Genomic DNA, 23140 nt, shown 5'->3' on the forward strand with positions numbered 1-23140 from the left:
AGTGCTGTGCCCAGCCTTTGCTGGGTACGCAACACACTGTGCACTCTATCCTGACATTTGTGGTCTCCATCTTTTTTGTTTCAGTTTTCCTCCGAGGCACTGCTTCCTGATTTATTTTATTGCTAGATGACAGACCATAATTCCAGACATAAAGATTCATTAACTTCTTTTAAAGTCCAGGTAAGTTATTTTAAAAGTGAATGCTTCCTCAGTTACCTTTTTCTTGGCTGCACTGAAGGCTAAATGAAAAAGTTAATACCAAACAAGTCAGAGAATCACATAACCAGAATTATCACTGCACACAGTCAAGAATTTACTTCAGCATTCCACATAATTAGGAAATCAGTAACTGAGGAGCAGAAAGAAATGTGGGAGGGGCCAGAAAATATTTCATATCAACAGTTACACAGCTGTGGTTTGTTTAGGACAAACAAGAATACCAAACTTTTCATGGGGCTACTCTTCTCTGTGAGGATGAGGAGAGGTGGCCTATGAGCAGGAGATGAGATTTCTCATAAAAAGAAGCATTCTGCAATCTAGCCAAGAACTACTACAATGTATGCAAGCATGGTACAGCCACAATTAAAAAAAAAACAACATAGCCACAGCTGTCTGTTGCACTTACAGAAATGCTTTCAAACACGAGCAGCAATGATACAAAAAAATAACTTTCAGAAAATAAGGCATACCGTGGCCTCAAATTCAAACTGCTCTGGAAAAGGACAACTGTTATCATTGTTATTTATGTCAGAACACCCTCAAGGATAAATTTTAAAAATGGTATTAACAGTGACATTTAGAATTTAGTTTTACTAAAAGTAGAAAAGGAAAAAAGGTTTTAAATACAGCATTTTGTATAAAATAAAACTAGAATGAGAACACAATTCTTTTGGTATGTTATCCCAGTAGAGATGGGAACATTTTAGTTAGCTAAATCTAAGCATCCTCTCAAGTAGGGTTAGATTAGATATATTATTCCACTAGGAAAATTAGGAGATATATATTTATTTTAGTAACTTTTAAAAGTAAACCACTGAAACAGGCACAAACTGAAACCACCTATCCTGTCTCATAGTCCTGAAACTTATTTTCCTACTTTTCTGTCAAACACTCATTAGCACAGTCTGCAGGTTTAGAGTGTTTGTTCAGATTTCAAAAATTTCAGTGAAACTGGACTTTCAGTTAGGAAAAATGTGAACTTACTAAGCCTTAAAATCCAAATGGCAAATGTAGCAGAATGCTTACAGACTAAATCAAGTTTTGATTTAAGGAAAAACACAAGCCAAACCAACCAGACCTCACTAAATGCTTAAATATAACTAATTTTGGAACAGATTTAACTTTTTTGAAACAATATTAATTTCTTTTTGATGTATAATAAAATGTTTCCACTGTGTAATGTTCCAGAAATTTATCTGTCAGCAGCTGCTTCAAAACTAATAAATCTGGGCTTCTTTCTTAGTATGGGTGATAGACACTCATTCTTTATATCACATATTTTGATTCCTTATGTCAAATGTTCTGCTTTAATATCTATTTTGATGCCCCATAAAAAAATGCAAACTGTTTCAGCATGAACCTGAACTTTGTGCTTGGTATTATATTGCCACTAAGTACTTCAGGTGCAAAAGTGAATGTGCAAATGGAGCAAAACGTTCAACACTACAACAGCCTATTCCTGGCTTTGTTAATTTAAGGCAGACTGCTATTTTTTCCTTTTAAACTGGGTGTGCATTACTGTATTTTGTGATATTTGCTCCTACTGCCATTGATGTTGAAAGCTTTGCCACTGACATGAATGGAAAGAGGATAAGACTTAGAATGTGCTTATGATATAAACTTGTGATTAACATTAACAGCTGGTAGGGGTGTTTTTTTAATCTTAAGCCTCATAAATACAGCTGAAAAAGCATTTATCTGAAAGTGGAAAATGACGGCTTAGCTAGAGCTGTGCAATCTTTTCGTAATGAAACCCAGAACTAGCCTGATTTGGGAGAGCTGCTAGAGGTTTGACATTCAGGCCGGTTTTGCTAACCCCTCAGTGAACATAGTGGATTTACAGATTCAGATGAAAACCACATACAGCTCAGCAGTGATTTTGGCTGAACGATGCTTTCAGCTTTTGCTCAAACTTGTAACTTATTGGGTGTGAACCCACAATAACCAAAACCTATAAGAAGAAAAAAAAAAAAAAGAAACAAAAAACTGGCATGAGCACCATGTGGACAGAAATCATGCAAGACTCTCAGAAATCCAAGTACAACAAGCAGTAGCTTGGGGGGGAGACATGCTAGGCATTACAGATGTTGAGTTCTTGAAGCTCCACCACCATCTGAACAGACAAAGAGGAGTGTAATCAGTGAAGCTCAAGTTAACCATATCAGGCATCACATGACAACTGTAGTTTATTCAGATCGTTTCCAAGTGCACTGACATTAGCATTGCCTTTTATAATATGTGCATTGTATAGTAGGTGGTGATTTGGGAAGTAGCCAAGGAAAGAGACTCAAAGTATAGCGAACTTTCTTCCAAAATTGATGTTGAAATTTGGCTACCTGAAACACATTACAAGTCATGGTTAAATCAGTAGGGTATTAAAAAGGAAATGAGCAGAGAAGTTTTCTTGAGCAGAGAAGTTTTTCTTTTCCCCTCTCTTGCATTGTAATCCTCTGACCAGCTCTAAATCGACAACTAAACTAAAGGAAATTAAAGAAAAGATGAATAAAAAAAAATCTCAAGCTGGGTCAAATTCATCCCCAGTGTAGCTTAGTTCAAGTAGAGTTAAATCAATGCAGTTCCACCAGGGATGAATTTGGCTTATTGTCAAAAGGAAATGAAGCAACTGTGCCCTCATTTACAGCTATCAACTTAAACAGAAATTTCATTATAAGGGAATTTCTGAAAACAATTCCTAGGTAAAAGAAAATTGCTAAGGTTGAACAGCATGTGTGTTTGAAAATTCCCTGAAGTCCACAACTGTCTGCTTACTTGCTTGATACACTGAATGCTGGCTAATTGAGTGCTCACATTGTTTCAAAAGCCTTATTAAATCAGAGTAAACTATAAAATGAATAGCAGATTGTCTTCAGAAATCTCCTTTCTTTGTTTTCCCTACATTGAGTTTTAAATACTCAATTGCAAAAATAGTGCTAATTTCAAAGTAGGAGGGCAATTGCAGATAAAAATGATGCCAGTAAAATCAATTTTGGTTACCTTGGTATTCTTGATTTGATTTTCCCCATTCAAACGTAAAAGTAATGTAGAATTTCTTAAGCTGCACATTTCTGCCACTTTTGTTCTCCAGAGTATGATCTAAAGAGATCCTCTGAAGCTCTTCTTTATTTCCAAATAAAATAATGAATTTAAACTTATATTTAATACTGTCATTTCCAAACAGATTTCTTCCTAGATATATTTTACTGTAAAGCTATTATACCATAAGGATAATTTCTATTCTAAGAGGATCTATGGAATTGTGGATGAGATGTGACATGATCTGTTATAAAAGTTCTGGATTAAGATAAAACTAGGTTAAAAAAAAAAACCCAAAACAATAAACCAACCCTTGACTTTAGAGGTGTTTGTTTTTGAATTGGCAGCAAAACTTTCAATCAGAATGCAAAATATCTGTAAGAAATTTTAAACTTATGCTGGGAGAATGTTTTGAACACATTTAGAAGCTTTGCTCTCACAGCCTAAAAATTGCATTTAATGTTATAATGTAGAATAAATTTTACATTAAAACCTAAGAACACAACTAAACTAGAATTAAACATATTTTCCAAGATGCTGTTCCCTTAAAATGCTGAGGATGCTGAGATGATGATGATGATATTTTGTGAATGTGCCATGACCACGACTTAGCTTGTCCTTAAAAATATCTGCTCCTTGAAGGCTTGTGAAAATCCTGATCTGAAACCTTAATCTAATTGTCAGCAACTCTAAGCAAGGGTCAGCTTCAGGTTGACACTACCACCAGAGGCAAGTCCATCAGAGTCACCTAACCTAAAAGGTAACTTTTAGAAAGATTCAGCTGCTTTAGTACTGCATATGGAAAATATATTAATTCAGCCAGTTTTGATGAAGTAGGAGTGCTGACTATATCCCGAATGTTCTCACACAGCAAATGCCAAAGAAAATACTCTGAAGACTTCTTAAGGGCAGATCATAAGTCATTGGAAGAAGCCATTTTTTCTCAGGCCTAACTCACTTATAATTCAACATCTTGGTAAGGTATTTGGATAATATTAAAATGAGAATTAACTCATTTTAAGTAAAACAACATACTCTAACCAGTTAATGCTGTGAGAGTGGCATAAGGAAATCAATGGTTCTATCAGATGTCCACAGTCACAGGCTAACTCCAAGAAGGCTCCAAATCAGGAGACATCTTGGGTCCTTCAAGCCATTTAGATGTGTTTATTTATATAACATTATGCCTCTGTCTCACAGAGTTTTAGCATAAGCATTAGCATAGTAACATCTTTAAAGGCTTGCTTTATCAAAATCACATCTTGGTTTTTTGTTTAATTCCCATCACTAGGAGTAGAAAGGACTGCAGAAAACAGATTTTAACTAACTAGAAGAAAAAGACTAGCCAGTGGGATGTAACGGTTACCAGGTGTACATATAAAAACATTGAAAAAGAAAACTGTGCATTTCAATTGTAACACTACAAGCAGTGAAACAGAAATCTCACTTTAAAAACAAAAAGGGAGCACTTACCAATTTTTGCTATCACTTGCTTGCAGTGCAATGACATGGCAATTGAAGCAGACAAGGACACAGCTAGAGATCATTAGGAACAGAGGACAACAGCCAGCAAGCCATGCAAGACCCCTGACTTCATATCACCTGATTCACCGTCAGATTCCACAGACTGAACCTGCAAATGGATACTTAGAAATCTATGTGTCAAACAAACAGACTCAATCTTGGCTATATGGTTACACCTCTGGAAAGCTGAATTTCATCTTCTTCTTTCACATATGCCAACCATTTAACAAAGCAAAAAGACAGACAGTTCCACACAGAATAAAGAAAATAAACTTTCCTGAACTGGGCAAGCAGAGACTCATGTGCCAACTATCGCACCACATAAAGAAGAAATATGTGGTAAGACTCAGTGTGAGTCAGTATAAAATGGGTTGATTCAGAACCTCGCCACAAAGGCTGCATCTAGCAAAGTTCTGCTGGGGGCAAACATTTCCCAACATACTCATATTGTTGGCAGGAATAAAAAAATTAATATATCCACTGGCAGCAAGTGAACCCTGTAATTTACAGAAAGCATTTTTAAAAGCACAGACAGATTTGTTTCTTTCTTCTGACTTAAATGGGAGCAACCTTACACCAACATACAGTGATTTTTCAACTGCAAAGAAGATGTGAGGGTTAAACACTCAACAATCGTATTCTGCGCAAAGAACCAAATGTATTAAAAAGTGAGATATCAGCCCTCCAAAAGTTAGTAACCCTAGTTTTCATGGCTAATACACTGATTTCAAAGGGACTCACAGTTCGAGTAAGGCAAATACTAGAATAACTACTGTGAGAGTCAGCCCTAACAAAGGAGAAAAAAGTGGTAACATACTTTCAACAATCCCATAAATCATTTATGCATACAACAGATTCAATTAGAGCTCATGTGCTCTAAAGTTAGGTTTGTGTATCCATAACAGCAGGATTTTCACTGAAGATCATTCATCTTTGGAATTTCACTTCAACATTTCAGTTTGGATCTTTTTCTTATTTTTAATTATAAGATTAGGAATTAATATTTTCAATTCATTAAGTTAGGTGTGTAGTAAGCACAGCTTCTATAGGCACCTCCTAGTAAAAGTGTTTCCTCCTACTCTTCATTTGTGAAGACGTGATGTCTTCCAAAAGGCAAAGTACTGGTCATCACAAGACTGAAACCTAAGATGGAAGTTTGGATAATTTTTATTTTTTTAAATATTTTTTGTCTTTCACAATTACTTACACACAGCTCAGATTTCAAACATTGTTAATTGTCAAAAAATGTGGCTGGTCAAATTTTTCTTGTTGCAACAAAAAGAACTAAGAATGCTGTGGTTCCTTTGAAAGATACATATTTTAAAATCTTTTTAACTTTGTAGGCAAATCTTCTATTTTTAATAGCCTCGTTAATCTCAAGAGGGAAAGATGTGTCATGTATGGAGAAGGGGGAGCAAAGGAGAGAGAGTGGAATCTCTTCTTAGGTTACTTTACTGTGACTTTCATCCTAAATGATAGCTCAGTTAAGAAATAGAGGCACAGTTCCACTGAGGAAAGAACTAAGTGTAGATAGCAGCCCCAGGTTTGAAAAGTTTGCCATCTCTTAAAAGAGGATTTCAGCAGAACACAGCTGAAAATAAAACACTCCACATATCAAAAAAAAAAAAGTTAGCATAAACAGTAATAAGCATCCATACATGTTTTTAAATAATGTCCTAATACATGTTAGTAATATAAAATAATTATTCATGGATTATCCTTTTGATTTTCTAGAATCAGACACATATTTAGTGTGAATTCCCTTTGAGCAAATTTTAATTAGGGCTTTACCACATTTAACTATAGGTATATAATCCCTCAAGTGAAAACAAAAACCAAAGGGGAAAACACTTTGTTCACATTTCCTTCCAAAAATATTTTTGCCTCCAAAGCTTTGCTAGGAAGAAAACACTCCTGAAAATGATACAAATGGTTTTGACATTAGGAAAAGTAAACAAGCAAAACAAAGATGGAAAAATCATGCGGTCAGTTTGCAAGTGCTGTTTATTGTTTGAGGCAGGGTTAAAGCCTTTTATAAAGACAAGAACATATATGCAACCAGACTGAAAGTGACATTAGGTTATTCCAAACACCCCTGCTCAGAACCCTGCTGCTTGTAACATTGCCATGGCCAAAATGTGTGGAGATTTCAAAACAGACAACATAATAGGAGCAAAGTAGGATTGCTGTTATTTTGGTAACCAGGAGAAATGACAAGTGCCCTAAATATTTCTAATTATATTTTTGATTAAAGAAAGAGGCATGTAGTTTTCATTTATCCAATATCTCCCAGGACTTCTAAAGTGAACTGGCATTTCATTTGTAGTCATATACAACATTAGAAGAGGCATTATAGGCAGCCAAAATGTACTTTACAGACAGCAATTTGCATGGCAAACAGCTCAGAGCTCAATTTGAACTCCAAGTGGTGTGAACTAGATCATCACTGATTTTAAGTATCTGTTAAAGATTTATTATAGACTTTCAGAATGAGTAAAGGCTTCCATTTACTGAGTAAGGCCTAACATGCTCAGCAGCAGCAAGCTTTCCTTTGGCACTCTGCCAGTGTCTCATTCTATTTCATCAGTCAACTCCAATTTCACAATTGACTTCAATGTCCAGTTCACTTCCACCTGTAACACTAGCTGATAATAGACCCCCAGAGTAGGCACTTTCTAAAAACTAACATTTTTTTTCAACCAGGAAAGTGAGTAAAGGCCACCAAGTAATTTTAATCAAACCAAGAGCAGCTAGGCAGTGATAGCTCTCAACTGGAACCAAGATGCATGGGATTGGAACAGTGCAGAGGTCAGAATTTTTGCATATTCCTTGGACAATCCCATTGTATCTAGTAGCATTTACTATATGCATGAAGTATGGGATTTTTTTTTTTTTCACAGTAACGAATTCATGATTCTAACATATCCAACCTTGTTATCAGAAAAGTAGGAAATGTGCCATGAATCTTTATTTTTTGTGACTGAAAATCTGACAATAGCCTTTCTTACATAGACATCAAAAGAGTTTATTCAGAACTCATCTCTCTATATTAGTAAAGCTGCTAATTATGTTAATTCTACCATTTACTTTTGTTGACTTTTCTCCCCTCTGAATAATCCTATGCATCTGGTAGCAGGTTGTATCACTCCTTTTAAGCACTTCCCCCCCCCCCCCCCCAGATTTAAGCATTTAATTCTAAATAAAGTCCCTAAAAGTTAAAAATATCTTGTGCAACAAACCAGGAATAATACACATTGTCAGTATCACTAATGAGGGTTTCTTCCAGGTATATACAGTTAAGCTGTGCCACTATTCTACAGCATTAAGAAATGTTTACTTTTCTGAAGGTAATAGTTAGTAAATGTTGAGACTTAATTTAAGAATTAGCAAATTTTGTTTGTCTGGGAAATTACTTAAATCCTTTTCCTTTGCATATAAACAATTATACAAATCAATACTACTTTGCATGGCCAAAATATTTTCAGGATATATTTTTCCCCTGTTGAAAGACAAAATAATCTGTCTAGGCTCATTTGGAGGTGAGTGGGGGTCTTACCAAACCGTGAAAGGATTTGTGTAAGCATGTATGAGATGATAGAAACACAGGCACTTAATTCACAGGGAAAAAAATAAGAACAGATAAGGGCTTTTTCATCTGAAATTACAGCCTCCCTCTTTTATAAACACTTTGATATCACCAGCCACTTTCTCTCAGCAGGCAAGCTGGAGATAAACGCGCTGCGTTTGTGGAGGCGCCGAGCGATGGAGCATGCTCACTGCAGCCCCAGGTGTGACCCCTGCTCTTCTGGAGCAGCAATTGGACCAGGCAATCCATCACAGTGCTCCTCCTGTCAGGCCGGGTGCTCGGCTGCAGCTGTCTGTCACACTGGTGGATGGAACCTGCTTAAAGGCAATCATGTCAATCTCTATGTGACTACTCAGACTAAGATAGAAGGATGATCTTGACAGGCTTGGCAAAGTCAGCAGAAGGCACTAGAGGACTTCAGTTACACGCTTAAAATTTAGATGCAATTTGTGCTTCTTATGTGGAGGGATCGAAGAGGCACCAAACAGCACTGTGTTTTATAGCTGGTCATCTCGGATGAATCTGTTGCCCTCGGAATGTTTTCCATAGTAAATGTAGCGACATTTCCCCAGAATGCCTACAATAAAAAGGAAATTAATTACAGTTAGGTCCAAAGTGGCATAATATGCAATAAAGCACATAAATAGGGAAATTTGAAGGAAGGAAGGGAGCAATTTTCTCTCTTCCTGCAAAAGAAAGTTTGTGTATTTGAAATATTCAATATTGCCATTTCAAACAGCAGTTTTGAATCCCCTGGGAAAACGTGTTCAAATACATGCATGACCCATCCTACTAAACATAAATCCACAAGTATCTTCAAAATCAGAACTACATAACACTGAAACATCATACACTGCATTTTAAATCAGAGCACCTCTCTTCTGTTCTTGGAAAATGGAAAGTCTGGATTGCAGTTACATTTTGTGCTTTCTGATATGTCCCTGCTATGTATTTAAAAGGTTTTCCTGGCGAATGAAATCAGAAAGGAAAAAAAAACCCAGCAAATAATTACAGTTTAATGTGGATCCTGGAAAAACCATTCAAGCTTTCACAAAGTCATACTGCAAACACCTAAAGCCATCCCTTCTTTCCAGTGACAGAGAACTGAAGTGACCGGCTGAAATCTACATGGGAAGTCATCAACAGACATGGGCTAGAACAGTTAGTCCTCCAGACTCCAGCATACAAATAAATATTTAGTAAAAATATTTCCAAAGTATTTCTCTGAACACCATCACAACATCCCATAAGCAAGATAGAATTATAATTATGCTACATATTGGCATATGAAGGATGCTTTCAAAAATTAGCCAGAATATTGGTTTTGGGAGACAAGGCATGTTATTCTCAGTGAGTACAGGCAGAAAGATGCCTGAGGAAGGGCATCTTAACCTTAACCGCTGTGGGTGAGACAACATACCTGTAAATCTCACTACCTTATTCAAAAGCATCCCCTCTGGTGGTACTAAGTGGTATGTGAAAGCGTAAGTTCACAGTCACATCCCACCTGAAAACATCCTCAAAGATGCTAAATTTTACTAGCAGAGTTGTTCTTTGAGCCCTCAGACATGTATAGTCAAATTAAAGTCACCTCCCATGAACAGAACGGTGGAAGGGTCTCCTCTATCTTGGGAGTGTCTTAACAGAGCAGTCACTCTGCAAGTACCTAGCTCACCTCTATAAGTAAGGGCAAACATAATCTAGCCCAAAGGGGGTGAACACTGCCTTACACAAAGGGTAAAGATAGGGGAGGAGCATATTCTCAGTTCATTCTTGTTTTAGATTTCCAGGACTCGCATAGCAAATACTGTGCCCACTTGCAGTATTCACGATACAAGCTTTTATATTCTGTGTCCATTTTTTTCCAGTATAATGTCTGTCATATAAGCTACTGAAGCTTTGGAAGGCATGGGTTGTGCAAGATTAATGCTCTTCTTTCCTTCTAAGACATCAGGATGGTAACACATTCCTATGAGGATGGGAGGAGAAATTGATAGGCCTGTCATTTGTTGTGAAAAACATTCCTCTTCAGGATAACACAGATGGAGACTATATGGTACGGTGTCCAATCCCTTTCCCCTCCTCCACAGAGCTTTCTTCAATAATTTCAATTTCAATTTCAATAATTTCACTAGTGGAGCAGTTTCAACATTCAAAGGATGATATTAGCATTCCTAAACAAGCATCTAATGAACAGCAAGTTTTTCTTCCCCTAAACACATATCCCAAGTCAGGCTGCAGCAGGCATTAGGTTAGTAACAAGGCCATTTAGAGCTCTAAATGCAAAGGATATGAGCAGTTTATTAATGGCATTCTTCAGACTCCTTTTTCACTGGCATTGATAAAAGTCTTGTTTGAGGTCTGCCGCATTTCTTAAGGACTGGAAGCAAGACTGTTTATAGAGATGCTGGTGAGAGAGTGCTGTTTGATGAATGCTGGAGACTATAGCTAGGTGTCAGTGCTTAGAAAATGAGGCAAGGACATGAGGTATTAATATTGTCAATGATCTCTTGACAGGAAAACAGATACTGCATTCACCGTCAGATTTAAATAGACATCAAGTGCATTAATGACAAAAGGGCAGACTTCAAACAAAGGGGGCTGTATGGTGCTGCGCTGAGCCAGTCTCCAAGTTGGCAATAACCTGATCTGAAAAGACACTGTCAGGGCTACAGACAGGCCTGGGATTGTGTGCGGTGACAGAAAACAGAGATGCTGACAGAGATACCGGTGCCATATTATGCCAAGTATATTCTAACACTGTCTCCAGCCCTAACTAAATCTGACATCATTTCCTATCGCTTATAGTATTCTCCACTGCTCTGGCAGATTATTTCTCCCCAGACATCATTACAAACTCCACTGTAGTTTTAAAGTTACTGGCAGGCCTGTGCTGTTGTGGAGGCTGGGTCTAGAGGCCTAAGGATAACCTCAGTCAATCTAAATTTGGAGTTTGCTGGAGAAGTGCTCTCATTTTCACTGATATCTCAGCTACTTGAGGTGATCTGAACGCTAAAGTGTGAGGAGCTGTCACCTTGAATAAAATCCTTAAAGTAAAGATGCTCTGTTCCCGGGATGTTCAGCAAAGATGTCGGACAGTCTGGCAGCAGGAAATGAAATCCAGCTGCTGCTGCTCGCCTGGGGATAAAGGTGCTTGGGCTAGTGACAGTTAAAGTCAGCTGAAATTTTTGAAATCCTGCAGCCTACAATTGTTTAAATTAAGGAAGTGTTGTCTCCGCAGAGATTCCCTACCCAGGCACACAGCTGTGATTCGATTGCCAGGCATATTACACACACTGCTCAGAGAGTCTTGATAAAAGCACAGTTGAAAATGTTGCCATGAGACCTTATTTATCATGAAGGTTATTTGTAAAACAATAATCTTGCTCATAAATTAAACGCATCTACTGGTGTGGTTTTTCCTTTTGTTTTTTCTCTTTAGTTCCCAGCTCCCTTTGGCAACCACAGAGAACTGCAAAAGGTTTGTGTGAGAATTTTGAGGCTAAGATAGTTCACGTGAATTTAGGAAAGCTATTGCTTCTTTTCGGCCTTTCTGCTATGATATTTTTTCCTTGTAGTTCAGGGGGAAGAGAACGTGTGCTTTTGCACACAGGCAAGGGGAGGAATAAGGGGAAAACAATACATCTGTGGCTGTTCTGGAGTTTTTTAATTAAAATATCCAGCATTGGCAATAATAAGATAAGTATACCCCCTATACATCAAAACAATACACAGCATCCTGAATGAGGTTTCTGCTCAAGGTTCTTAAGAAATGACAACACAAGGTCTCTTGAGGGATCATCTTCCCTGAATGAGGCTTCTAATTTTTCTTAAGTAGCTGATTCTACCATCACCACAAGCTGTTAAAACTATAATTATGAAAAAAATGCATTGGGAAGAATCCTTTTTAAATTCACTCTTTATCTTTTAAATGTTTTCACCCTTTGGAATGGATGTTCTAATTATGCCGGGTAAGTAATGACCTTGCAGTTGCCTGCATGTGTTGTGGTATCAGTCTTTCTTCACAAACACATTGTAATGTCAGCAACACCAGCTTTCCCTTAGCTGAAGGAAAACCCAATTATCCAAATAAATAAATAAATACATACATGCATACTAAAACACATGAAAAAGTTCAAGTCGTGTTAGTTCCTTTTAAATTTGGCATGTTTTGCATAGAGCTATGTTGCACTTGTCCCTCTATATACTTTTCTACAGAAAAAAAAGTTTAAAGATCTTCATGCATTACACAAAAAAAAGGTAAAAATAAGTTGCAATGGAATGTGCTAGACCCATAGACCACACAGCCTAAGCTAGTTACAGGTCAAAATTGAGCTCAAGCCAACAGTGACATTAAGAAATTGTTGTCTAATAGCATCTTGTCTTTCTTGCTTTTCTCCTTTTCCTAGCAAATAAATAGTCTACATCTATAAAAATACCACCTCCCAGCCACCATAGCTCAGGGAGCTGTTAGGAACAAAGCTTCCTCCAGCAGCATTCAGTTTTCTTTAAAAAGTAATTACTAAAACTAAGTATTCAAGCCCCCAAAATTTTGCTACTCTCATCAAAACCTATTGCCACATCTGCCCAACACCCCCATCAGGCACTCATTTAAACATCAAGTGTTTTTAATAAACCCCTCTGCAAGGAAAAAAAAGCAAAGTATTCCCAATTTAATTTGTTTGTCAAACACTGGTCTGCAGTATACATCAGGGATTACATTTCAGCAAACAGCCTTCAGCCTCTCCTTCAGATGGACTAACCACAGGTCATTGTACTAGGTCAGATAAAGTGTAGCACTTCACTCACAGACTCAATATTCTAGTGGAATAAACCTCACCTAACTTTAATTAGAGTACAGTATCTAAATCCTCAGCTGCTGATTTGTATTTGAGCCATATTCATCTCTTTCTATACAACCTGCTGTTGTATAGTTTTGCTATGGGCTATTAAACAGCTGCCATGTTCCACCAAGAAGCTGGGTGCATTTCAGTGTGGCTATACTACCAATCTGTAAACTGTTTTGAGACCCTTCAGAATGAAATATCAATACCATAATCGTTTTTTTCATAGGCACTTGGGCATATTCTACAATTAATGAACAGAAGTTGAAAAATTCCCTTAAATATTAATATAAACTTCCTTTAAAGGAAAATAATTCCCTACTGACAACATTTAGAGGAGAATAAATACCTATCTATGAACAGTTTAAAGTCTGCAATGCTCCTAATTTAGGCAAAGCACCTCCATGAGTCCAATTAATTTAAAACTCTTAAAAATATTTTCATCTAAGGAATAAGTAAAGCTACTTTAAAAAAAATCCTTTTGTACAGAAGTTTAGAAATTTTTCATTTTATATTTATCTTCCTGTAAATTTTAAGAACTTGATCTAGTTGTCTAGTTCACAACTTCTTATTTTCAATTCCATTTTGATTTTCTATGAGAAATGCAGTACTAGAGATTTTGAAGAAATTAGAAGCCTAATCCTCTCACCTTCAGTAGCAAAAAGGTTATATTTTTCCATTGAATCAGGAGAATTAAAGTATATATACTCTCAAAGTCACTTTAGTTAAAAAAATAAAAATTGATTCCATCTAAATGTACCTGAACTATTTTATATCCATCATTAAGAATATTCAAACAACTGAATGCTGTAAAAAGTATTAAAATATTTATTAATCTGCTCCTTCAAAATATTTGATTAGCTGTCCTTGATGAATTAAAAAATACCCAATCTCCCCCAAAAATCAAACAAAACCACACGCAAACCAAACCCAACCCACAAAAACATTAGTCTGACATTCAACAAAATCATCTTGAAATTTGGGGAGCACAGAGCCATACAAAGCTTCACATGACTCTGGGATGGGGTGGAAAAAGAGGAGAAGAGAGATGCTAAATATCTAACCGTGATAGGCAAAAAAGAATAAACAGTTTATGTAGATGCAAATACTGCACTTTTAGTTCTACTGAGTCTTGTGACTGTGACATATGATACTATACAAATCAAATAAAAAAAACCCCAAACTTTTTCCCAAAAATGTTGGAAATTGAGTGTTTGTTTAAGTTAGTCCTCTAAGGTTCAATCATCTACTTTAATTTGCAGACATTCATTTATAATTGGGTCTTTATAGTTATTTATGTAGACATACATTTTTATAAACAAGAACAATAGTTTGAGCAATTAGATACAACAAAGCCTTTAACTTTTGAAATCTGTTAGAGCCAAAAGCAGAAAAAAAAGCTTGTTACGTTGTTTGTCCATATTGGTCCATGTATGGTAAAATAACCCAAATTTAATCAAAATTTTAAAACTATAAATTTATACAACAAGAAGGGGGTGGACTGTAGACAGACTTTTGTACTTCATGTTGACTTTTGGTGAAACAGAATGATTGTTTCTATTGAATATGATCCAGCCTATGAATTCGCTGACATGGGAATTTGAGAAGACCACTTAGAAGACAAGAAAAGGTGTAAAGGATCACCAAGTCCTCCCCAAAGCAGCAAATTATGTAACCCAGAGAGGTCCACTCAGACTTCAGCAAACAAACCACCACCAGCATGGGGAAGCTTGAGCTCAAAAACTGCAACATGACATGGGAAAAGAACAGAAGAGTTGCGGCTGTCCTTGCTAATGTGATGGGATCTCTGACTACTACTATTAAATCTGCTTGTTGCAACTGCAGTTTCCAGATTACTCCAGGTTGGAATCAAGACACAGGATCCAGACTCCTTAAATCAGAGCAGAGGGAGCAACATAAAGAGGAGAATACAACAGGTAAGGATATGAATGCCTTTGGTTGTGCCACAGATAAATACTGTAGTAGAGTATCTTATAAAGACTTGAAATATCATAGAGATAAACAAAACCCAGAGATAAATTTCCTAAAACATCATAAAATTCTCACAAGCGCTTACATAACAAATGCACAAATACTAACTTTCCTTATGTTATATATTAGTTAACATTTTTAAGAGGATACAAACACTAAATGTAAGCAAAAGTAATGCATGATTCTTCCAAAACGAGCTGTGCATAAAGCAATCAGGTTGTGCTTGAGAAGGCTGAGGCCAGAGCTCCTGTGGTGAAGGCGGAATTCCTACACCATGGCCACAGTACTCACAGAGTGTCCCCAAGTACTCTCAAAGAGATTATCATGAATTAGGGATTGTGGTCCATAGCAGCTTTCCTGGAGAAAGATGTACCTTCAGTAGCAAACTGCTGATTCTGATTCTCCCCCCCCTCGGGGGGTAACAACATCCAAGGAAGGTAACCTTCCCATTCAGAGGAGATTAATTACCTCTTTGCTCTGCTCTCTGCACGGGCAGGCTGAAAAGTGGTAACATTTTCCTCTGGACACTCTACAGCATGGGGCACAAAATAGTCTTTCAGACTGAAAGAAATTAGTGAAAGGCACAAAATCAAATCTGTATCCAGTCTACAGCAATGGTGTTGAAATTATATACCTAAGCTAGAGCTGGGAGGAATCACAGAAGGCAAACTAACACACTGAATTATTGCAAGTATCCTGCACAGACAAGTACTGTGACATGTCAAGTCTCACTGGTCTGTTTGTAGGAAGGGGGGAAAAGAGGGGGAGTATGTGGGGAAGTGAGAGTAGGGGAGGGGGGAGGAAAGCAGTCAACAGGGAAAGGATGTTGGAAAAATTTGCGATGAAGGTGATAGGAATACAAAGATGTGAAGTTTGCATCCTGGGCCAAGGAAGCTGCATAAATGTTCAGTGTAAACTAGCAGTCAAGCTGATGTGTGATAAAGTGCAGCCTGCTGTAAATACACTTCAGGGCTCCCAGTGCAACTGGGGATGAAACTTGTAATTTGGAAGGGGAGAAAAATAAAAGAAAAAAAAAGGAGGAGAGAAAAAATGCACTGCAAGCTTTTTCTCACATAATCTGTTACTGGAAAATTGAGAAGCTTGTCCAAGTCCGTGGGAATAAGCTGATGAGCTGATACTTAATAATAAACCATATTGTGTCATGGTGCAGAGTCATCTAGATCCATTCAGGCCACAAACTATATTACTTTATACAGCCCTGGCTGACATACATTTAAAGCCCTCTACACATTAAGGAGCCATTAGGCTGACAGATTAAAAGTTATCTTGGAGCTAATGTTTCCATTATGCATATCCTGGCAGTGGAACAATCAACACACTGTTCCTCAGATGTCATACTTTGTTTAAAAAAAGGGTTGGGGGGAGAGAAGGGGAAAAGGAGGGTATCTTTCCCTCCTTGAATGACATTGACATGATCAGCTTTGATCTGGGCATGTGCTGTCTACAGATTCCCTACTGTTGGTTAAAATAGGAGTATTTAGGGTATATTACTTTAAATCATTAACCAGTTCCATACTCCTCTGGGTATCATTGTTACAATTTAAGGTTCTACACTTGGGATTTCTTTGGAATATTTCCATGCTTATTGCAACCATCATCAGAGAAATATGTTGGGGAATGAGATGTCTCTTTCTAGTGAAAATGAAGCAAAACACACCAAACAAAAAGCCCAAACAAACAAACAAAAAACCCGACCAAAGGCTTTTTTCTCTTCAGTGCATCTTTGCCAGTTTTGCACTTTTAATGTCATGGATGGAATTAATGTTGACTTTATGATGAAATACTTCTCATGGAATATGTTGAAAATTTAAAGCAGATTTTTCTAATTACTCAGACACATAAATTGTATAGTTAGCTTGCTACTATAGTCAAGGAAACCCAAGTGCACAGAAAGCATCAGCATGCCAGATTTTACGGGTGAACTGGATATACTGAACGCCCTTGAAGGAGATGGAGGAAAGGAAGAATGACTTCACAGTTTTTTTAGTCTTTAAAACACTTCTTCATATATCTCATTCTCTCATATATGGTCTAAATAAAAGAAGTAGAGTAAAGGCAAAAAAAAAGACTGTAAATATTCAATGCAAGTCAAGTTACATCTGTTAAACACCCTTCATCTCTAAACCCATGTCACAAGAACTTATTTGCTTTCTATTTATAACCGAACACCCCAAACTGGACAGGCAATGTTAGCAACCAGGCAAAAAGCCACTCCTGTCCAGAAGAGCCCCGTCTGCCCGGCTCGCCTGGGCCCTGCAGCTTCAGGTCGAGCCCGTGGGCACTAGAGGGCAGCAAGCATTTGTCTAAAACCCGCACCGCACCCGCCGCCGAACAGGCGGGGATGGCAATTAAAGCAATACTGGTTGTTAGTTTTGCAGCCAATTTCTTGTTCTGTCATGATCAAAGCCCATATTTATACAACCTCTGCTTTCAGTCTTTCGCCCAGGAGCCTGACTTCTGGTGGACTAATCTCAGTGAGCATCAGTTTGTGTATACAGATGGTGGGGTAGTGCTCCGAACAAAAGGCTCAAAATGTTGTCCGGGGGAGGCGGGAGGGGGGAGACCGCCCGTCTGCACCACCAGCTTCCACTGCAGCTGAGGTGGCACTTGTTATTCTCTCACATCCACAGCATAAATGCCAGCACTGCTTTGAACGATCTTTCTATTACTTTTGTTAATGAAACAGTACAACCACTGAAGTGGTGTAAAAGGATACTTTTAATATATTTCCAATGATGGAGGAAAAGGAGGCTGTAAAACCCTTCCTCACCATAAATTAAAGTTCAGCTGTTCAGCGTACACTCACCATACAAACTTAGAAGATTTTCAGTTAATTTGGCTAACATATGCAAAAATGGCATTTCTGCTGGCTGCTCTACACTTTGGGCTACATTCTAATAATAATACTTACACTACTCATCAAAGGAGTTAAACCATAAAGAATGGCAAGGTTGTTCAGGAAAAAAAAAAGCAACTAAAATTATATCATACTTCACAAACTTTAACCATGCACAGATTGCATTAGCAATAAAATGCAAGAGGAAAAAAGAGGGAAGTTCTTTTAGTAACTGTGATAGAATTAAACAAATGTACCATGATTTATGGGGCAGAAAGCAAACTTTTGGAATAATTATTTGGAAAGTCTGCAAGCATTCCAATAAAATTACAAATTCTTATGTGAAAAAAATTTGAGCAGCAGGGCCCTTCTGGAGAGTTTAGACACAAATTTGGCTCATCTCATGAGTAAAACTTGCTTTTGGATCTCAAATGTGTTCCTGCTGCAGGAGTTCACATTAGGGGGAAAAAAAGCCATAGAAAATTTAGTCTGGCTCAACTCGTTTGAAATTTCTCAAGAGAGTCATCTAAAATAAAGACAAGTTGCTTTTTATTTTTAAAGCTGGGAAAGAAAGTCTCTCAAATAAAATTAAAGAGCATAATTAAATAGTGCTGCTGTCACAACATGATACAGTTAAGGGAACCTTCTTTGCCTTGCTCCTTTCTACAAGCCCTTCCTCAGAAACAAAAAAACCCCATTTAACTAATCGCTAATGATAGGATTGCTACGATCTTTCCCAATACAAAAACAAGTGTTTTTTAAGAAGCTGAGCCTACAAGGCTCTGGATTCCCGTGATTTCCAGTAGAAGTTGAAGGCATTTGGCACTTTGTAAGACACATCCGGACCCCACAACAGCTGGTGAGTTCCCTTCTCTCTTCTATTACTATTACTATATAGCATCAAGTGAAATCAGAAATGCATCTGGATCCAAACACTCAAAGTATTCAGAAAATATCTTGTTCTCTGGACTAAGTATGGGCTTGCCTCTTAGAATTTTGTTCTATGCTATATGACATGGGACACCATTTGCTATTGCTAAATAGTTACTGGCCATAGTCTAGTTCCCAACCCTGACTGCCAAAACATTGTCATTGTTCTGTATCCTCAACTCTTTTCCCTTTCCTCAGCCTCCTTTTAAAAACATGCTAATGAGATGGGGGCTGCAGGTTAAATCACAGTGGTCAGTAGAACACAGTTTACAGGTGCACTTTTAGCCTCTATGGAAGCTTTTTGCTAAAGATAAAATATTGGGAACTAAGAAATAGCTTGAGAGAGGCACATTAAAATCCCTCCATTAGGGTCAGAGTCATTAAGGTTTAGTCAAAGCACCAAAGACTTTCTAACAAGTATTACGCTTAGTAAACGTTTTCCACCAGAGCATGGATATTGGTGAGAGCTCTTGGAGTGTGTCAGTTAATCAGTATTCACCTGCTTTGGCAGCCTGAAATATTACTCATTTAGTCGGCTGGTTCAGATTTGTCAGACTTGACTATGCCACAAGTTAACATGTCCCCATATTAAAAAGGAGCCCACTGGCAAAATGGGGACATTGGACCTAATAAAACACATTTGGCCAAACAATCAAGCAACACTGATCACTGTTATCACTCACACACACAAATTAAGAGCAACTGACTTTGAGACTAGCAAGCTCAACAGGAAGCAATAACCTGTTAGAAATATCTTTCAAATAGTTAACAGAAGGGTAAAGTGTTCACCACATTCAGAGGCATCAAATTGCTTGTTTAAAGCTGCATACATATTTTGGAAGTCTTGAGTCATTTGCTGGTACAAATCACTTAAGGCAAAAGCTGTCCCTCAATCCCCAGAATGATTTTTAGCCAAGGAAGTCCCTCTGCCACAGGAAGGCCATTTAGGCAATACTCTCCATGTTTGCTCTCAGAGTGGGTGCTATTAAAACAGAAAGTGCTCTGAAGGTAGCAGGTAGTCTGGGATTAAACCATCACATGAATTCACGGTGGGAAAGGCAGTCACACATAGGCTACCATTTGGTTAAAAGTATCCAACAACAGGGCACATAAGTGCTGCTGTTAAGCCTGGGGCAGCATTGAGCAGCACAAACTGCCCTACAGAAGACCTCAAAGATCTCAGAAATAATAACAAAAAATTATACAAGAAAGATCTTTTCAGGGATAAGGAAAGCTTAACCACTTACGTGTGTGCAGTGAACCCTGTGGTCCTTTCAGAGAGGCTCCTGGGAAGCAGCTACATGCTACTGAAGTATTTCAGTCTTTGGGCAAAACAAGCTTGACATCCCTGTTGGCATCTCTGCTGAGAACAGACAGTGGCCTTACTCTGAAAATATCAAACGTGACTTTCAGCTTTCTGTGGTGAAGCTGAATACTGAAGGCAGGGGGAGGAGAGGTCATAGAGGAAGCAGTAGTTAACAGGGTAAAGTGAGTGTTATAATCCCCAAATTGCAGTTCAACTGAATGTTTGCAGACAATCTGCCTGTCTAAAACAAGACAGTATCATTTTTCTTTCTTCTAGGAGAGGGTTAAGTATAATCTGAAGCCTAGAAAATGGCTGCTGTTGATACTAGTGAGGCCTTCTTTTTAACTAGATCCTTCAGGAAAAAACAAATTAATCAACAGCCAGCTGAAGTGGGTTTAATGATTGCATTCTGCATACAATCAGCTTTTCCCTTTTCAAGGGCCATCAATATGTCAAGGGAAGACATATCTGAAGGATATAGCTCTTAACATCAAGGTTATCTATTCTCCACAAGGCTCCCACTCCTTACTGGGCTGATACTTTACACTGCCTGTGTCTAACATTTTCATCAACTCTGCAATCAATCAAGGTAATAATGTTGTGCAAAAAATCAATTAACAACGCAATTAAACTTTCCTTATTATCTCAAAGGGCTGAAATAATACCTAAAGGGAAGATAGACTCACTGAATGCAGACATCCATAACCCAATGTGAAAGTGAATTATGAGGTTAGACAGATGCAGGCATGTACTGGCGCTGTTATTTTCAAAGGGATATATCTCATCCAGGCAGTGTATCAGTCACCACCAATCCCATACCCTAAAATTCCAAATTACTTTTAAGAAATATACGATGTGCAATATCCATTTCATATTCTCTTTTAGAGATAAACCCCCCAAAATCTGAACAGGAGTATTATTCAAAGACAAAATGATCTTTCAGAAAGAACATAAAATATAAAAGCTATAATAACATTTACATCTGTATACCACCCATGTCTGTAAATGCAGGTCATCAATTATATGTAATCTGTAGTGAATAAGGAACAGAAGAAGCAGCACAACATTTAAAGCCCAAAGGCTCAAAATTTGCAAATACCTTGCATCAAGTATATGAAAGGAAGAGCCCCAATATAAACACATGCAGCAAAAACAGCAATGACTTAAGTATCACTCACTGAAAATAAGTCAGAGTGCCTATATTATTTTGTAATTACATTCAATCCTCATGGAAACAACATTCCCAAGAGCTGAGAGTTTTTAAGTGCATTGAAAGCAGACAATTAACCCCTTGCTGTTGGGAGGATTTGGGTTTTAGCATAAAGACATTAAGGATCAGGGGTACTCAGCATACCAGCACAATGGAGTTAATATAGTTAGGAACCCAGGTGCAATAGTCTTGTGTCAGAGGTGCCTGGATAAGGATTTGAGGAAGGGTAAAGAAAAGAGTAGAGAAAGAATACATATAAAATTACTAGGATATGAGGGATCTTACTAGTCCACAGGGACAACCAAAAAATATTATACAAAAAAGTTACCATGACCAAGCTAGGAGTCTTGTGGGGTTTTTTGACACCTATCATTTTGTATCACAAAACCTAAGCATTTCCCCTCAGCCCCCTCTGCTCATTTCCCAACACACACACATCAAGTCTTCAGCCCCTGTTGTTTTTATTTAACATAGGCAAAAAGATAATGAAAATAGAAAATGGTTAAGGGAAACCTATGTCAGAATGAAATGCTAGGATCACATCCTGTAATAAGATCAGGAAAATTTGGAAGCAGAGAAGGTTTTCCTTATACATCGCACTTTGAATTCCTCTATTAAAGGACGCTCTGTGTGTCTGCGTTAGGTGTTCCACAAAGCAGTTCTCCCAGCAGGGTTTGCTTAAGCACATAACAGCTGCAGTTTAGAAATAGTCTATTCTTACAATTAGCTCATGTAGTGCAAGGGGCTTGTTTGGACCAAGAACCTTTTTTTTTTTTTTTTTGGTAATTCTCCCTGGTTTGTCTTTGTCTTGCACTTCCTGCTATTCCCCCTGCTACCCCCCATGCTGTGGAGTCAGTCATGAGTGAGATACAAATAAGTGTTACTAAAATTTTCCACAAATTTTTAAGCACTACAGACTTTTCCTGCATGGATTTGTGACATTAATATCATTCCAGGATTAGAGAATTCAGCCATTACTATCTTAACCTTTAGGAACATAATTAATATGTTTTCATTTTCAATGACTTCATTGTATGTCTATCAACTGGAACCATTCCTGCTGTGTATTTGATTCCACTGACGATGGGGTGTGTTGGATTTTAAACGATGTGCTAGCACTTCTGTTCCCTATATACTCTAGTTTATGTGTTATTCATGACTTGCATTTGGACACATGGATGATACACAGATGTAAATGCTATTAAAGCTTTTGTGTTTTAGATTCATTGTGAAAGACTTCTTTGTTTTCAGATAATTCTTTTAACCATCACAAATAACCAGCAATACATGACATTGTCTTGAGACACTTTTTCTTTCCTGTTAAGGTTTTTGATGAAGAGAATTTTTTTTTCCTCCCTAGTGTTCTCTCATCATCAAAATAAAATACAGGATAAACTGACATACAGCAGTTACACCTGCAGGATAATGTAGAGGTAAACCTCCTTTTTGTTATATGCTCATTATACGAAACCAGAAACAAAAGTTACTTTATTTTTTTATAGCTGTCAGAACTGTGGCTCCCAGTTTAAGAAGTGCGCAACTGGCATTATTCTCAAACTGGTTTCACCCTTTAATATCCCATTTGTAATCCTGGGGAATTCAAAATGAATATGGTAAAGAAAAAGGTACTTTGCAAAAT

At 37.5% G+C, this 23140-nt stretch overlaps 1 protein-coding gene across 1 annotated transcript in view; it reads right to left on the minus strand.

Annotated features, from left to right (window-relative positions):
• Positions 1-8336: 8336 nt before the first annotated feature.
• LRMDA (leucine rich melanocyte differentiation associated) overlaps positions 8337-23140 on the minus strand; it is a 645000-nt gene continuing 630196 nt past the window's right edge. Inside the window, exon 7 of the mRNA XM_027880518.1 lies at positions 8337-8939. Within this exon, the coding sequence (XP_027736319.1) occupies positions 8860-8939 (80 nt within the window). The 3' untranslated portion in view covers positions 8337-8859. The remainder of the gene's footprint in view (positions 8940-23140) is intronic.

This window comes from Empidonax traillii, unplaced genomic scaffold (genome assembly GCF_003031625.1).
Source record: "Empidonax traillii isolate 1590-97213 ecotype Southwest subspecies unplaced genomic scaffold, ASM303162v1 scaffold71:size1317347, whole genome shotgun sequence".
NCBI lineage: Eukaryota > Metazoa > Chordata > Aves > Passeriformes > Tyrannidae > Empidonax > Empidonax traillii.